The 19,051-nt window shown below is 34.9% G+C and overlaps 1 protein-coding gene, 1 long non-coding RNA gene and 1 pseudogene across 6 annotated transcripts in view; 1 reads left to right on the plus strand and 2 right to left on the minus strand.

Annotated features, from left to right (window-relative positions):
* Positions 1-19,051, minus strand: part of LOC104770619 (thionin-like) — a 47,382-nt gene that overhangs the window by 5,347 nt on the left and 22,984 nt on the right. Inside the window, exons 2-5 of one of the 5 annotated variants that reach the window (XR_015592509.1) lie at positions 12,996-13,201; positions 12,814-12,891; positions 12,535-12,685; positions 12,370-12,466 (exon numbers count right to left, since the gene is read on the minus strand). Coding sequence is in view for 3 of the 5 variants with exons in the window: in XM_010495073.3 (XP_010493375.2) it covers positions 12,588-12,685; positions 12,814-12,891; positions 12,996-13,227 (408 nt within the window). In the remaining 2 variants the exon portion in view is untranslated. Of the gene's footprint in view, positions 1-12,369; positions 12,686-12,813; positions 12,892-12,995; positions 13,393-19,051 lie in introns of those variants that run through there. The other 4 variants (XR_015592507.1, XM_087504415.1, XM_087504416.1 and 1 more) reach the window with 4 other exon arrangements.
* Positions 446-3,885, minus strand: LOC104772459 (uncharacterized; annotated as a pseudogene).
* LOC147918749 (uncharacterized) lies at positions 6,080-8,471 on the plus strand. Its single transcript, XR_015592217.1, has 5 exons — positions 6,080-6,554; positions 6,759-6,884; positions 7,432-7,522; positions 7,640-7,736; positions 8,240-8,471. It is a non-coding gene; the product is annotated as an uncharacterized LOC147918749 (long non-coding RNA).

Raw genomic sequence — 19,051 nt, forward strand, 5'->3', positions numbered from 1 at the left:
ATCCTTGTTGGTCCTCGCTTTCTCTTACGTGTAGGCTGCTCTTCTAAAGGCTGCTCTTCTAAAGGTTGTTCTTGTAAAGGCTGCTCTTGTAAAGGCTGCTCTTCTAAAGGCTGCTCTCCTAAAGGCTGCTCTCCTGTAGGCTGCTCTCTTGTAGGCTGCTCAGTTTGTGGAAGCAATGTACACACGAATTCTGGCTCATCAGAGTTCTTTTTATTTTTTATGTTCCCTACATTCTTCTTCGGTCGTCCCATGTCAATTCACCTGAAAATAAACAATTACCATGTCATTAATTAATAACCAGTCATGAGACATAGCAAACAAACAATTACCAAGCAGTCATCAAACATAACAAACAAACACAACTACAAATCAAACAATTATGAAGCACTCATCAGACATAGCAAATAAACAATTAGAAGAATGTAAATGACTAACAAACTCCATTTCAGACATATATGCCTTCACAATCATTTCGGGCATTTTCAGATTCATCCATGTCCACATTTGACGGTAATGGTCCAATGTCTCCAATCCCATCATCCAAATCTTTCTTATATCTTCTTGAAAGACCTCGCATAACAACATGCCAACTTGATTCTGCGTCTTCCCGTAAGTAAAACACCTGCTTTGCTTGCGAGGCTAATATATATGGATCTCTTAAAAAGGAGACTTGACTATGATTCAAATTAACTAATGTGAAACCATCTTCTATCTTAACTCCATTACCCAATACTGCCCATTGACACCGGAAAAGAGGAACATAAAAAACATTATAATTTAACAGTATGATGTCTATCACTCTGCCGTAGTAGGATACCAAATCAACCACTTGTGAAGTGTCTTTCGCACTAGCCCTACAGACTGACGTCGCCTCATAAAAAACCCCACTATTCTGATTTTTCCTATCAACTGATCTTGTATGAAACCGTTGACCATTCACTATGTAACCCGTATATGACCGTGCAGTGCAACGTGGACCATAAGCCAACCATTTTAGAACTTCTCCATAGCAGTCTGAATCAAGTGGTATCTACAACAAATAAAACAAAATAAAAAGTCAGACTTGATGAAATTTAATCAAGTGGTATCAAACATAAACATTAAATAATAACCAAAAATAGTAGAATTGATGAAACTTGCCTGTAGTTTTAACCAAGATGCAAAATTCTCAGTGTGCGTAGCCCATAAAACTGATGCATCATGTCGACATCTTCCATTTGTGTCTTGTAGATGCTGAAGATGCTCAGTTGTACAAAATTAATAATAATAAGTTTCATGAGAGACTGCAAATGTAATTGTAAATGATAAGAGAAAAAAAAAATATGCTTACTCGATATAAGGTTCAACCACAGCCATATTTTGGATGACAGCAAGATGAGCTGTTTTGTTATCCATTTCTGAAAGAGTTATGGAAGTTCCAGCGGATATAGGACGACCCTCTAGAATAGAACTATTATCATAGTCAGTGTTTCTATCTAGCTTTTCATGTACGTTTGTAGACTTCTTTAAGAATTCACTACAAAACTGAATGCATTCTTCGGCTAGATAACACTCAGCAATACACCCCTCTGGTCTCGCAGTATTTCTCACAAAGTCTTTGAGAACTTTCATGTACCTGTGAAATGTTGAAGACTTATAGGTTAGAAATGAACAAAATGAACATATTAACAGTAACAAAAAGAGAAAATTTATACCTCTCAAAAGGGTACATCCATCTAAAATGGACTGGTCCACCTAGCCGAGCTTCCCTTCCTAGATGAACCGTCAAGTGCACCATGATATCGAAGAAACTTGGCGGAAAAAATCTTTCAAACATGCATATCGTTTCAACAACCTCAGCTTCCATTACCAAAATCTGCTCTCTATCAATTACTCGCTGACACAAGTGGTTGTAGAATGCACATAAGCGTACAATCGCTAGCCTAGGACCTTTTGGCAACAAACCTTTAAGTGCAATCGGAAGGAGTTGCTACATTAACACGTGATAGTCGTGTGATTTCAGACCTGTTACTTTGCAGTCGTCTAAAGATACGCCTCTCGCTATGTTTGAACAGTAGCCATCTGGTCCTTTGAAATCAACAAGACGACTACATAATATTTTTTTCTCTTTCTTTGATAAAGACCAAGGAGCTGCAGGTAGATATGTTCTTTTCCCTTGAATCCTAGGGTGCAAATCCTTCTATACCAAGATACTCCAAATCTTTACGGGCATTTAGACCATCCTTTGATTTCCCACACTGTAACAAATTAGAGAGAATACTTGCAGCCACATTCCTTTCTACATGCATAACATCTAAGTTATGCCTCACAGGAAGATCCTAAGAAATAAACAGAACAAATACAATAAATAACTATAAGTTTACACAAAGTGTAATGGAAAATAACTATAAAATTCGAAAATAAAATTATACTTCCCAATACGGTAACTTGAAAAATATAGACCTTTTCTTCCATCTTGATAACTCTCCCTCATCTACATTTACATCATTTTCTTCATCCTCTTCTGACTCACTAGATAACTCCTCTTTATCAGACTTTATACTAGTACACCCAGTCTTTTTCCTCTTGCGCGCAGATCGTTTCCAATTTCCAAAGTTATTTTTGAAATTTTTTAGGTTTTGAGAAATTTCTTGCCCAGACAATATCCTTCCTTTTCTCCCATGTTCAGTTTTTCCATGAAACCACGACTTCTTTAATATGAAACTATGCTTTGGTGGCAGTCTCTTTCGATGGCACATATAGACATGTTTTCGGCTGAACTTCAACCACAAACTGTCTGTATTTTTCCACCTAATGGACAGGCCATCTGACCCTTTACTTTGCAGCCTGCAAGATTCCCATAAGCCGGAAAGTCACTAATCGTCCAAAGCAGCATTGCCTTCAGATTAAAAGTTGATTTACTGAATGCATCATATGTTGTCTCTCCATTGTTCCAGAGATGGTTAAGATCCTCTATGAGCGGCTCTAAGTATACATCAATGCTATTACCAGGCTGTTGTGGTCCAGGTATCAACAATGTAAGCATGATGTTCTCCTTCTTCATGTATAAGTCAGGTGGCAAATTGTAGTTTACTAGCAAAACAGGCCAGCAACTGTAGTTGTTGTTCTTCATATTGAATGGATTAAATCCATCTGTGGAAAGACCAAGCCACACATTCCTTTCTTCAGCTGCAAAGGAAGGATATTTGGCATTCATCTGATCCCATGTTACTGAATCCACAGGGTGGCGGAGTTTACCATCGTTGCTCTTGTTAGTCTGATGCCACCTTAAGTCCTTAGCCATCTCTTCGGACCTCAACATTCTCTTCAGCCGTGGGATTATGGGAAAGTAGCATAACACTTTCTGTGGAACACCTTTCTTTACTTCACCAGTAACCATGTTCGTCTTCCATCTAGAAGCCTTGCATTTAGGACAATTATCGAGCTTCTTGTACTTCTTTCTGAATAAGCAGCAATCATTAACACATGCATGAATCTTCTGGTAGCCCTTATCAAATGACTTAAGAAATTTCTTCACCTCATATAGTGACGTGTGTAGCACATTGTCCTCTAGTAACATTTCCGGCAATGTCTCCAGCCATTCTGTGTCTTAAGTCTGAATAGGGACACAATTGCCGAGAGTTTACTGTGATTAACACAACTTGGATATAAGGGTGTTACAGCATCTGCAAGCTTTGCAAGAAACTCATCTTCTTTCTTGTCCTCACACTCTGCAATCTCACCGAGTTCAGCATTTCTGACAAAGTCATCATCCATGAACTCAACAGCTTGATATAACCCATATATCTCATCATTAAACTGACTGGCTTTATTGTCACCTTCAACCCCAGACTTTAACTCTCCATGATGATACCAATCTGACCGCCACTTATAAGCCTCATCCATACCCCTTGTAACAAGATGGTCAACTACAACACTGGCTGAGTGACGGTCAATGTTACGACAGTCAATGCAAGGACATATAATCATATCACCATCTCCCAAATCAGCAGCCACAACTCGTACAAAATTTATAGCCCTCTCTTGTAAGCTGGATCAGCTCTTCATTGCATAATTGAAGAGAAAAAAAAAGGTAAACTCTCTAAACCCCTACTTAAGCTAGCCTAACCAGAATAATTTATGCAATGATATACCTACAAAGATGCACCCAATCCTTGTCCACCATTATATGATCTAACCTTACTACATAAACAACATATACGATTTATTGACAGAATCTTAGACATGAATCACAATCACACACACATATATCGCATATATTAAATCAATAGCAATCAAAAACACAAACAGTATTTAGACAACTATATCACATATATTAAATCAATAGCAATCACAAACAATATTTAGAAACAACCAAACAGAAAAAAAAATTGTTCAATACACATAAGAGACAGAAAGAAAGAAGCAACTAACCTGTGCTGTAAATGGAGATAAATAAAATCTTGTTCAGTTCCAAGATGTACACTTAGCAACACTTGCAAAACATAATTAGAGAAAGAGTATAAGTTTCAATTGGATACATAACAAAATCGGATACTTAAACAAAATTGAAGAGACTAATTGGATACATAACTAATCGGATACAATTAAACAAATCTATTGCATGTCGAAAAATAACTGTGTATTGTTCCAATTTCATAACTGTGAATCAATTTCGTAACTAATCGGATACTAATATGCTCTGAATCAATTGAAAAAATCTATTGCATGTCCAAAAATCAAAACTTATATAAAACAATCATATGAGGAAGAAAACAATAGTGGAGCTCAAATCCAGAAGTTAACTCCGGCGGTACTTCAGAGGGCGGTGACGGCGACGGCGATTGGCGAACCAATTGGTATGTGTAAGAGATTTACGGGTAACTGGGAGAGAGACTCGAACAAACCAAAAGAATGGAAACGGCGGTGCTTAATTAAGTCCGGCAGTGCTTCAGAAGCGGCAACGGCGAGGAATTGCCTCTCGAGATTTTAGGGTTTCGAGAGAAAAGGGGTGAAGTGAAGGAGAGAGAGTGCGATAAGTGAAGCGAGAGTGTTTAGTATTTTTATTTTTTGGTAAATTTTGCTAAGTGTTTGGCGGAATAAGTGATTTTAGTTCCCGCTTCTTAAAAACACTATTATAGCGTTTATACAATGCTATCATATTGTAACAAAATTATAAACTAAACTTTGATAGCAGTTTTGAAATTAGTGCTATTACGAGGTGCTATCAATGTATATATTTTTTGTAGTGAGTATATGAAATAAACTAATAATTTTAGTGTTGGTTCTATAGTCCAAATCCGCCATGCTAGGCGGATCACGCAACATGTTCAAATATTTTTAATTTGCAAAAACTCATCATACGAAACCCATGAAAGTAAAATATAGTATATGAATTAAAAGTCACTTTTTATCAAATCAATTTTTAAAATTTTTATCAAGTAAAGAATAATACTTGGATTAATTCCTAGGGGTGAACCTCTTCATTCATCTTCTTATAAAATAAGAAAATAAAATCTACATACATTTCCAATTATGTTTGTTACCTTTTAAAACATTTAGTTTCTATAATAAGATTTGAATATAGGTAAATTTAATATGTTTATTAAATAAATTATTTAATGCCCATGACATGCCTGTAAATAAGTGCCAACTTTATAATTTATTTTATAAATGTCTCAAAAAATGTATATATAGATAATGGGACCAAATAAATGGTTGTTGCCTAGTAATTTGAGTGGTGTGCTAAAATATTTGAAATAAGTTTCATCCATCGAGTAAGTGTGTTAGAGTTAACTGATAATTCTAGAGTACTAAATATTTTATAGCTTTCGTGATCGATAAAACAAAATGTTTACTGATACTATAAAATTCAGTTCAACCAGAAAAATAATATATCTATGTATATATATAGAAAGAATGACTATACTAGTACATAAATCGGTGTTTATTACTAGAATAGGTCCTTATTCGTTTCACTTACTAGAGTAGTATACATTTGTTGGGAAAAGTCATATAACCACCTTTATAATCTTTGAATTACATAAGTGCCATTATGAATTATTTTTTGGTTTAAAGAAACTTAAATATATATAAAACCAAAGAAAAACAAATATAAACCTAGTTCTCTTTTCTCTCGAGCTCTAGCCGCCGGAAAAAAATGTAGATCTGAGGCCGGATCGCGGTGGCTGACCTAGCGCCGGTTCCGACCTCCCTTTCTCAGGCCAGAAGCTTTTGCTTCTCTTTTTCTTGTTTGTTGCGGCTTTGATTGGAGATTTGAGAATGAGAAATGGGGTTGCGGTGGTTCGATTCCGACATGAGGAAGGTTTGAGTGGTATTTTGGATTGGTGGTTTTTTCTTCCGCCGAGGCATGGCTTTCGATGAGAAGCAGGGTTCTCGAATTAGGTAGTGGTAGTGGTATCTGCTTCAGGAGTTGGCGGTGGAGGTCTCTTTCGGTTGCGTTTCTTTTCATGCGGATTTAAGGTTGCGGACTTCGTTTTGGCTATCGGTGAATGATGCTGGTTCGAGCCAAGGAGAAAAGATATCGCCTTTAGCTTCTGATGTATCTTCGCCAGGTTTGTATTCAGCTTAGACTTTTGATTTGACGCCTCAAAATGTTTGTTTCGTAGTTTAGAGAAACGATATCGCCTTTAGCATTTGACGCCTTTTTTTTGTTGGGTTAGATGATTGTGTATAGTTACATTTGTAATTCTTTCGTCAGATACCTAGCACATTGAATCTGGTATTATTAACTAATAGCAATCTCGTTTTGTATACAGTGGAAGCAGATTTATCAGTGACAGTGGCTTCACTTCTTCAGACACACTCAACGCTGTCCCTGGAGAATAGCCAGTTATAGAAGAAGAAGCAGGCAATGTTATAGCATGGCAAGCTCATGAGGGAAGGTAAATAGAAACATGACATAAATTACACATTCGAAATAAAGATAGTCTTCTGGTACATCTTTGTATAGCTTCGTAACACATTGATTCTTTGCTTGTTTAGTTGGTTTTCAAGAGTTGTTTTTTTTTTTACTCAAGTTAAGATGAGTTCCTTTTGGGTCTGGATTAGGGAAGAATTCGTGTTGGAAAATGCATTTTTTTTGTTTTGCTTCATGAGCTTTTGGTTTCTAACATATACGTAACTATGATAAAGCTAGTGTTCTGTGTGGTTTCTCATCATAGGGTAATTACAATAACCGTCATGGTACCTGCAACCTTTTTGGCATTGTTTCACCCAATTATTGTTGTTACAATCTCCTTTAAACTCAAGATATCTTGTTCTATGAATAAAAAGTGAACTCATAAGTGTTGTGTTTCACATCAAGCTGAATCAATTTTACTGACTATATTAAATTCAAAGTTCATGTGAGAGCCTCTAGTTCCTCTCTTGAATGTTGAAGAGTTAATTGTTTTATATTCTCTGACATCTGAACTCGTTAATTGTTTTCAGGAAGAGGCTCTTCCAGATGATAAATGATCTCCCAACCATTTTTGAGGTTGACAACCACAACAGTAGCAGAAGCAAATCTATCGGTGCCAAGGTAGAAGCTTCTGTTTACTCCATTCTTTTTTTTTTCTCTCTCTCACAGTCTAGCTAATAATAATCAATGTTGGGTTGGGTTCTTATCTTTATTTACTCCTTTTGTTATCTCATGCAGCCTCGCCACTCTGAATCTCACACTAAGGCTTCAAAGATGTCCCCACCACCAAAAGAAGAAGATGAGAGTGGAGATGACGAGGAAGATGACGAACAAGGTGCGGTTTTTTTTCTGTGGGAAATTGCTTCCAAAGTTGACTGTTCGCAGGGTTGTCATTCTGCTTATGTGTTGGGAATTTGGTCATAACTTTAAAACCGTAAACCTAAATCAAGATTTGTTTTTTTCTGTGGTTTTGTATGTCTGTTGTGTATCTTTCCACCAAGTTCCATAATTTTCTAGGTTGTTTTGGCACTCTGTTTGTACTCTGCATCAAGACAGACGAATTTAGTAGCTTTATGGCTTCATTTTGCCTCTGTTTAAGTAATTGGAAAGTGAAACCGCTTCTAGTTTTGAATCCATATATGTGAATGAAGTCATACAGACTGTATGATACACTATACGGTTATCAAATTGATGATTACTTGGTTTAATGTTTTTGCCTTTATATTGGGAGTTTATTGTATACAGTTTGTCCCTTCTTGGTTCTTGTAAAGGTATGATAATTTAAAAGATTTCTCACTTGTTTAACACTTGCTTGTTTGGCTTTTTATGATTTCTCAGGTTACAATGCAAGCGATTTGTGTAGGTGAGTACAAGTTATCAAAGAATGACCCTCTGAGACTAAAATCTGGATTGGGATACTGAGGGTGCAATAACAACAATTAGCTCTAGTGTTTTATATAGTCTTGTTGTATACCTCTATTTGTATGGTTGGATAAATACAAATTAGAACATCCTCCGTTGCTATATTGTCTTCTTTTGAAATTTATAAAATTTATCATTTTGCTCTTCATCGACTTTTTGAGTAGCTTCATACCACCGTTAGAGTTATTGTGCATATATCCAATTGTCTTGATCACTTTTATAAACCGACAAGTCAACTGCCTCAAACTCGATTAGAACATGTGCATACGAACCATGCAAATAAAAACAACATGGTTTGTTTTTAGATCATGAAGATAAGTATGAGCTAACTTAGAACATGCGCATACGAACCATGCAAATCAACACAATGTTTTTTTTCAATAGATTTGATGATTATGAGCCGAATTCTAAGGAGTTTTGCACATGAAGATTAACTTCGATTTGCAAGCCATTAGTTGCATTGGTTTCCTTGCAATTAGATCTTTACATAGAATCCTAGATAAAACTCTAATTCTCTTTAGTCGGTTGGAAAATCCACTCAAAAACTTCGAGACTCACATTATTTCTCAATTTATACTTAGTACAAAATTCAGTTATCTCTTCGTTAAGGCTATTTTTGTCTTTTCACCATTTAGGTTACTTCATTTAACCTAAAAAACTAGATAAGGGCCCGCACGATGTGCGGGATTAAAAATTGTTTGAAAAATAAATTCTAAATCTAAAACAATTTTTCAAAAATATATAAAGAAATTTTTGTTTTCTAAAGTAAATATATAAATAATTTAAGTTAGAGAATATTTGTATTTACCTTCATACATTTATTTACATTTCTATATTTTTAATATATTATAACAATTATTATAATAATTTAAAGCTAAATTATATCCCACTAAAACTTTTGCCAAATATTCATCATTACAAATATTACTATTGTCAAATTTCAAAAACGTTTCACAACTTATTCACAAAATATTTTACATGCAACAAATTCATCAAAGCAACATCTAATAAATAACCACATACTATTTTACTCTATGTTTTACCATTAAAAATATGTTCTTAAACCCAAAATTATTTTATTGTTAAAGTATGCTCTTTATCACCACCTATAAAATGTCTTCTAAACAAATTAAACAAATTTTATGTTGCTTTACTTTCATTTTAGCATAATTATAGTTCTTATAATTACTAAAATTGTTTTGCTCCAAATATATTGGATGAACAACTGGTAAAAATTATTTACTCAATCACTATGATTTTATGACTAACCCAATAAAAATTGAGAAATTGAAAGAAATTTAATATAATATAATAAAAATAAAAATTTGAAAATTATAATCATGATAGTATATATAAGTCTTAGATAATTCAGATATACAAAATAGAAACTTTATACTATATACAATCCAAAACATGACATATGTCATAATCATGTTAAGGATCAACGACCTATTTACTCTTCAGAAGTATTCAATTGTACCAAAACAACTTAAAGTTATGACTTCGTCTCAAATATTCTCGAATCATAAATTCTCAACTTATTTTTACCCGAATCAAAAGTAGGGCGACGATATCCTGGAGAGGAGGATAATTTATTAATTATTCTCAACTTATTCTTTTGACATAATTTATTAATAATAATATACATGTTTAGTGAATTACTTTTTTGTTTATACATGTCAAAATCTTATTGACAAAACACGTATAGCATAAGTAGCTTACAATGGAAAATATATTAGTTTTGTTAAGTTTCCTTTTTGATTAAGAAATTTTTTTTAGATAAACATGTAAATTTTATTTAGATTTAATGTTATTTTTTAATTAGCTGTTTAATTTTTGACACTTGTCAACATTTCATCAGTATATTTGACATGTGGCTAATTTGAAAACCCAACTTTATATAATAAGATTTTTAATATAATAAAAAGAGATTAGTTCAAGCTTTTTTCTTAAGAATGCCAATCGGTTCTCCATGATTTTCGTTTTCTTCGCATGTGCCTTCACAAATCTTGAAAACTGTGATTTTTTATCGTTAAAATTGACATATGTCACGATCTGATGAGTTACTAACTTTGATATCTAATCGTTAAAATTGACACGTGTCATAATCTGATGAGTATTTAACTTTGATCTCTGATCGTTAAAATTAACACGTATTACAATCTGATGAGTTACTAACTTTTTAAAATTGACATGTGTCATGATCTGATGAGTTACTAACTTTGATCTCTGATCGTTAAAATTGACACATGTCATGATCTGGTGAGTTTTTAACTTTGATCTCTGATCGTTAAAATTAACACGTGTCACGATCTGGTGAGTTACTAACTTTCAGAACCAAGGTTTATATAATAAGATACTTGTAAAACGATGACCTAAATCTACGTTCAATTATTAACTCTATCACCACACGAAATGCTAAGTATATGAATCTTATCCTATTTTAGTAAGCAGTAACTCTACCATAACATAATTTAAAAACTCTATTCTTACCGATAACTCTATCAGAAACGATAACTCTGCTGTCACTATTTATTTGTCTGCCATATAACTCAATTCTACCTTCTTACTCTACCACCACTACAATTAAGTCTATCGCATATCTCTATTTCGCCCATAACTCTAAGAATTTAAGTCTACGGCAGTGACTTTCTCTACCGTAAAACTCTACATTTTTAACTAACTCTACCATAGCTATTTATAACTCTCTCGCGTAACTCTATTAGTTTTTTAACTGTACCATAAAACTATATCTCTATCACCATTCTACTTCAATCTACCGCATAACTCTCAGAAAATCCATACATCTACTCGCTAACTCTACCAACCTCATATAACTCTATCGTAACTACAATGGTAGACTTATGGATTGGCGGGAAATTTTCCCTCCAAAAACAGCTCCCTTTTAACGATCTCTTTCCTACGTGGCTTTTAATTACGATGGCATGTTTCGTAATTATTTTTTTCCTAACACAATTTTCCAAAGGTTATTTTGCCATTTTTGATCAAAACACCGTACCCCCCATTCTAGTAATAAACATCGATTTACGACATAGTATAGTAACTCACCCATTTATATATATATTTCGGGTTTACTGTAAAAAGAATAGATTGTTTGTCGTGGGCAATATATCAGTGTTTTCTTTTTGTTTGTTTTTCGCGGGACCATGATGAATGCTTAACTTGTGGCCATGATTTGTTTACTTTTTCTGAATAAAGTTTTATTTTTTGTTGAAATATCGATTGGTTTGTACATGCCATTGGAAATACGTATAGCACATTGAATCTTCATTTAAGAATGTGGATTGGTTTACTAAGTATGTATATGGGTTTCAGAAAAATATTTGTTATATATATAGATATGATTTTGCATTGGCACAATATACTAAGTTGCATAACCAAAAAAGATTATATTTTGATTTTCCTTTACGACAAAAGCCTTTTCAATTTCAAAGTGTTCGAATGCAAGAAAATATTTTATCATCCATTCGCAGTGTTATATAGATAAATATTTCGAGCTTACTATAAAAAGAAAAGATCGTTGAACGCGGGCAATATATCGTTGTTTACTCTTTGTATGTAAGTGCTTCCCTTAGGTAAGTCTCTTTACTAAATGCCGAAGAACATTTTCGAAATTGCTAATAAGAGATATCCGTAAACACCGAACATTTTCGTGTCCAGCTCCGGAAGGAGGAATTATGTCTGATGAAGTTGGGCCATCATTTGATCCCAAAAAATGTGCATCTTTAATTTGGGACTGCGAGGTTGCAATCTTCTCTTGCTCCGTCTGATACTAGTCTTTGCTCTCAAGAAACTTTTGCTTGTAAGATTAACTAGAAGAACTTGCTCCAAGAAGTTATTGGGTTACTACTCTAACAATCATGACTATAAGTTTTCCATTACTTCAACCTATCGATTGCATGCTGAATGGTTCATACAATGAATTATATAATTTGAGATTTGTAAGTCTTAACTGTTTTGCTAAGTTTGCATTGGATGTTGTCAAGATATGAACTGATTGTAAGAACATTACGTTAATGCGAGAGTTTTGATCGTAGATAGAAGATAAGGACACATTATTATTCTTTATTTGGATAATAGCAAGTAGAAGGGGTAAACAATCTAGGGATCAATGACCTTCTTCTACGTCACATAGAAATCCTGGAAATAGTAGATGCTTGCTTAAGACTCTAGCATTTTTTGTCACATACACGACAATTATTGAAAACAGCAAAAACAACAACACAGTTCTTGGATATCCTTATTAGGCAGTTTCAACTGCATTGGATGAGTCCTTGGTACAGAACTCAGAACATGCCTCGGTGCATTGTACAACTGCTCCACTCACAATTTCACTTGCATCTATTTCACCGAAACAAAATTAAAATTAAGTGATTTTTTACTTGTTCCAGAAATCTAATAATAATAATAATAATAATAATAATAATAATTATTATAATAATAATAATAATAATGAGTTTTCACGTTACCGGAGTTCTGGAGAGTGGTCAAGGTACCACACACAGAGGATGCACAACCCAACTTACAATATTCGTTGACAGCATCACCTTAAATAAATTAAAAAAAAAAAGTTCTTGGATCGTGAAAATCTTGGTCCAACATGTAAAAGATATAACTTAATGAAACAACAAAGAAAAAAGTATGGAATTACCAGAGTTTTCAAGAATGGCATGTATATATGGCGGAGTAGTACATTTTTTCCCCTTAATAATTTTGCATCCACAAAGTTTTGCACAAGTTTCCCTAGCAGTTCCAGGAAGACGGCATACATTGTAACAGTTTCTAGCAGTCGTGCTCGAGCAACAACTCTTTGCTTCGACTTGAATCTGCGCCATGACAAGACTCATTACGAGCACACTTAGAATCAAAGTTTTGCCTTTCATCTTTCGATTTGTTTGATTGCAAAATATATATGTGGAAAGTTATAAGCTTGTATTGATGAAATGCTGATGAGACAAGGCTCGTTTAAATATTAGTTGGTCTACATTTAGCAACCACAAACTTCGTATGATACACTTATCATCACATTCTCTGTAGACTTTGTGTGTAAACGCTGCGTGGACCAAACCTTATCTTAATGGCAATCGAATTCACACTAAGGATAGTTTAAAATCTTGTTCTTCTTTTTCTTTTTGGTTAACCAGATAAAGAAAAACAAATCTATTAGAGTTTTGTGTTAATTACTTGATATATTTGAATCAGGATACTTAATAGGGAGTCACTATTCCTTATTAGTTTTGCTGGCTATATATATTTTGTATGTACGTGCTAACTTGTGTAATTATGATGACGTTCTTAAATATCATTAGCTTTATAAATATATATATGCGTATGAGTAGAGAGTTTAAATAATACTTGTATTCTGTCAATAAAGTTTTGTGTTTCTTCATTTAATTTCTTTATTGTGGTTGTAGAAATTTCTAGAAACAAATATCTTCTAGTTATGTCTAATAAGCTGATGGCAAATTAAAATATGAGACAAAAATCCAAATAGTTTGTTACAACGTGTTTTGTGTTTTGTGTAATCCTTATGGGTCTTCAATCCTTATACACATAACTGCATCACATTCAATATCAATGGAGCCACCGCAACTTCTGATATGACACCAAACAAATGTGTGTTATTTATACTCAACAAAGAGATCCATGGCTCTTGTCGTTTGTTCAATGGTGCACATGATTGTGGTTGCTAACTGAGATGTAGAATACATAATTTTTGTAAAGTAATTGTGTGTGTGTGTGTATTTGTTTTTTTAATATAATTTATCCATGGTTATGGTGAATCTGACGTGCATAGTAGTGCGAAAAGGATTCTACTGAGGGCTCGCGACGAAATCTAGAGGTTCGAGTCTGATCCTACCGATCTGGCCTCCTCCTTGAAACAAAGATAATTACTGAGGTTCAACCTCTCTGTTCCAATATGGATATTCTGTGGCGCTCAATCCCTGTTAAATCCGAGAGTGATCTCTGGAGAAGGTGAGGTGTAACATTAGAACGTAAGCCATTTTGAAATTGCAGCCCATTAGGCCCTATTGCCATCAAAAGAACAAAAGACAAGGGTTTTGCGTTTTGCTTATATCTCGTGTACATGTAAATACATACGTATGGCGCCATCTTTGTTTCTGGCGAGAGAGGAGAGTTGGGAACGCTAACCCCGTCGGAGCTCACCATCATAATCGTTGGCTTGTTGTTGTTGGCATCGTGGCTGTTTTCGTTGTTGTATTGCTCTCATCCCAAGCTAAGCCACCGCCGTTGTAGATCGAACTCCCTTAGAAGCAAAGAGATAAAGGAGAAGAAGGAGAGGAGAAATGTACTCGAGAACCAGGCCAGTCGTTCGACGATCACCGTCGATCACCGCCATTGGTCAATCAGCCACTGTGTGTCACCGGATATGTCACCCACTGACACCGGAGCAGCCGTAGCCCATCGTCGAGACCATTTTTTTTTTTTTTTGGCTCAACATCAACTTTTCATTAACTAATTGATACAACCAAATCAAAGGCACATTACATTCGCCCCAACAGACTTGGACCACAAAACAAATGCAATGGCTGATCAAGTACAACCCTGGAACACCAGATGGAACCAACGCTACCTAATCGATGACCATTGCATTTTTTACCCACAATGAGATAGATAACACTCTACAACTCAGAGTGAAATCATCTCTTAGACCACCTAAATTAACCTAATGACACGAAAACAAGTACTAACACAGAGAAGGCCAAAAACTACTACTGAAAACAATCAAAACCCAGCTATGAGAACCTCTGGATCGACATTAAGAACTTGTCCCAATAGCTTCAACACCCAACGGCGCATCATCAGAAAAGTTTGGTCTCTCCGGCTTTCACTGTTCCGGTCCTAAACCTAAAACGGACAATACATCCGACTGAACCGACCAAGAGACACGAAACACCACCAGCAAGAGCTACAACTTTTCCAAACTAATCACACAAAAAAAAAAAAAAAAACCCGAATGCTAATCTTCTCATGATAAAGAATTGAAGCCCAGATTAGCATATCATCACCTCACGGTGCATAATTGGAAAGGCCACATCGCAGATGCCTTGTTGACACCAGAAGTTGAGGAAGCTCTCAAGAAGCATCGGCTATGAGGATGTCCGCAAATCTCGGCCACCGGCACACCTTAAGCCTCCCCAACAAACGGTAGACTCTAAACAACCCGACTCAACCATACACCTCCGATCTACTAGCATCTCCGGCAGAAGGGTGGAGGAGACAGGAGGTCGCGATCCGAAACTCAGATCCAACGCCCCTAAGCTGCAATGAAGGTTTCCCGAAGCAGCTTCGACCCACCACCAGTCTTCGGAGAGGAAGGCGAGCCGAGATCTCGTCGTCCACCACACCATCACTATGCAACGGTTGGACTGCTCAGTGCGACGGGGAGGAAGAGAGCGGGTCACTACTGGAACGACTAAACTGGACGACAAGCTAAAGAAGAAAAACAGAGCCCTCTCACACCGCCGGCGAAAGCCTTAGGCGGCAGAGAGGCAAGCGAAATCAGCGGCGGCTAGGGTTTGGAGGAGACTCGGGAGAGAGAAAACGCGTGAGGGTTTTTTTGTAACCCATCGTCGAGACCATTTATAGGTAAGGAAACCTAGATTTGTTTTATAAATTGGGCAGTAAGTTACCGACTGTTGTAGACCTAATCCTTGATCTGTTGCTTGCTTGTGATGTATAATTGGTTTAAAAACATTATTATTTGTTTTGTTTTCTTTTGTAAATTATTTATTCTTTTTATAACAAGTCGTCAAAGTAAATATACATATTTTTAGGTTAGTTTGGTTTTGTATTATTATTTAAATATTATATTTATGCTAAACTGTATACTAGGTTTATAAGGATTATGTTAATTGTCAAAGTTAGGTTATGTATGCTTAACAAAGAGAGTTTATCCGCCAATGAAGCTTGAGAGATTACTCTAGTTTGATTCATATCCTCATATGTATAAACTTTCTCAGAAAAAAAAATGCTGACATGTTACACCCACAAAGCTCGAGAAATGATTTCTTTATTTGTCTTATGTTTTTAATAGTATTTCTATTTACATACCATTGTATTTTTTTTTATGACACCCAAAATTTAGTTCTTCTATTTTCTTTATAACTTAATTGTATCACTTACTTATATTTTCATAAAGTTTTAATAACTCTTTATTCATATGGTGAGATAATATAAAATTCAAATTATAATAATTTTCATATGTTAAATCTTAATTATTATACAAGAATTTAATATATTCAATTAAAACTGAAAATATATACTACACAAATAAATTTTAGATCCCAAATAATAATTTTACCGATAAATATTATAGATTTTGTATATATAAATTACAATAACATTATTTAATAATTATTTTACTCTGCACATAGTGTGCATTGTTATTTAGAATAAAATAAACTGCCAAAAAAATGTTAGATTACAAATAATTTGTAACCAAGATGTTTAAATAATCTTGTGTCCCCTTAATGAAGAAAATATCAAGTTCTCTCAACTCATGAAAAGTTCTAAAACCATCAAATCAGATCAGAGACACATAAAAGAAACCATATAAGTATATACACATAAGATGGAAGCAAAAATCACATAGATCATAGTACTTCTAAGGTGACAGCCTCAAATGTAACTTGCTGAGCCAAATATACTTGACAAAATTTTCAGATTATTCGAGTTAATCTACCAAAACAAACCAAAGGTTTTTCCCAAAATCAACATTAGAGTTTTCCTCCGATTCTATACATAATATTCATGATAAAAAAGTTCGTAACGAATTTAGAAATTTCTTGTACCCAATTTCTGACAGATAAAAACAAACAATAGAATTAAGGGATATATGCATTTTGATTGAAAGCAGCACCGGTGGAGCCATTTTTCTTTATATTATTTGCACAAAATTCTTTCTTTATCTGATACTAGCCTTGTAGTTAGAAAAATTAAAAATATAATTTACAATCCAATTGATAATTCTGTAGAAATTTATTGATAGATTTATTATTATTTTTTTTTTGGAGAATTTTGAATTGCTACCACTCAACATAACTTTTGATTAAAAATTTTCTTCAAGCTTTATATAAAAACAAAACTGTTTAAGCGTTGAAGAGTTTTTAAATGTCTAAAGTTATATCATGCTTCACATGTGTACACAGTGGAAAAGAGGAAAAAAAATATTATTATTGGATGAATATGTTGAGTAGTATTAATTCTGATATTTTGATTGGTAACTTCGTTTTAAATGATGTGTCAGCTCGAGGTTTCTCTAAAATGCTGAGGTGTCATCAACTGAAGAGAAACACATTCTAGTTTTATTGTATTGATTTGGTGTAACCATTCAGTCGACAATATACTACCGAGAATTTCATGTTCATCAAAACAAAAGGTCTGTTGGTTTACTACTCTTAACAATCATCACTGTAATGATTCCATTACTTCAACCTATCGATTGCATTCTGAATTGTTAATGCAGTGTGATAGTACGACACGAACTCCGGAGATCAATGGATTCTCGAAGAACAAGTCGCAGCTTTGAGTTCTATTATCTTTGTATCAATGGATCAAAGAATAAGAGAATTCGAAGACTTGGAACCAGAGAAACTTCTCTTTTATTAAAATTTTGAATAAAAACTGCCGTCCACCTTACAAGAAAAACAAAGTACTTATATGTTTCTGCAAACACAAAACCCTCGTCGGAACTTGTCGACCAAGCAACAACTACACCGACATAAAAGAAACCCAATAATAAGTAATAAAGCCCAACAAAAATGATGAAAATAAATATAGAGTAAAGTCCATTAAGAGAATAAGATGTCGCTACATCAGGTCGCCGGGGGTGAAGAAGAATTCGTCCTCGAATTGGCATCTTCATCATCACTAACATACGGGAATAGGTGCTTATTGTTGAAAACATCGGCTGTATGCATGTAAGGAGGCAAACAAATTCTATAAGTATTATTATTAATCTTCTCCAGAACCTCTAAATGACCAATCTTACGAGCCTTGTGCTTGTTGTAAGTGGATTTAGGAAATCTATCCTTTGTCAGAACAGCCTAGACCATATCACCAATGTCGAAGTGTACGTCACGTCTGTGAATATCAACAGCCGCTTTATACTTCACGATGGCGGCCTCCAAATTAGCTTTGACCTGGTCATGAACAAATTGAAACTCTTCAACAACATCACAAGCTCTCCCATGAAAACGTGTGCGATCTGGGGCTAAACTTAAGTCAAGTGGACCGCGGGGAACAAAACCATACATCACATGAAATGGACTAAATCCAGTGCTACGATTCACCGCATGATTATGCATAAACTCTGCTTGGCAAAGAACCCTATCCCAAGAACGAATATTGTCACCAACCAAACACCGCAAAAGATCACCCAAAGCTCGGTTTGTCACCTCAGTTTGGCCGTCTGATTGAGGATGATAGGCAGAACTCATATCCAGACTAGTGCGTAATAATTTCCACAAAGAGCGCCAAAAGTGGCTCAAAAATCGAGAATCTCGATCAGAGACCATGGAGGAAGGAAGGCCATGGAGACGATAATTCTCTCGGAAAAACAAAACAGCAACTTGGGACGCATCTGTTGTTTTTTTGCAAGGAATGAAGTGAACCATCTTAGAAAAACGATCAACAACCACAAAAATAGAATCATTACCACGTTGTGTTCGCGGTAAGCCAAGA

This window comes from Camelina sativa, chromosome 20, assembly GCF_030686135.1.
Source record: "Camelina sativa cultivar CO46 ecotype springtype chromosome 20, ASM3068613v1".
Classification (NCBI taxonomy): Eukaryota; Viridiplantae; Streptophyta; class Magnoliopsida; order Brassicales; family Brassicaceae; genus Camelina; species Camelina sativa.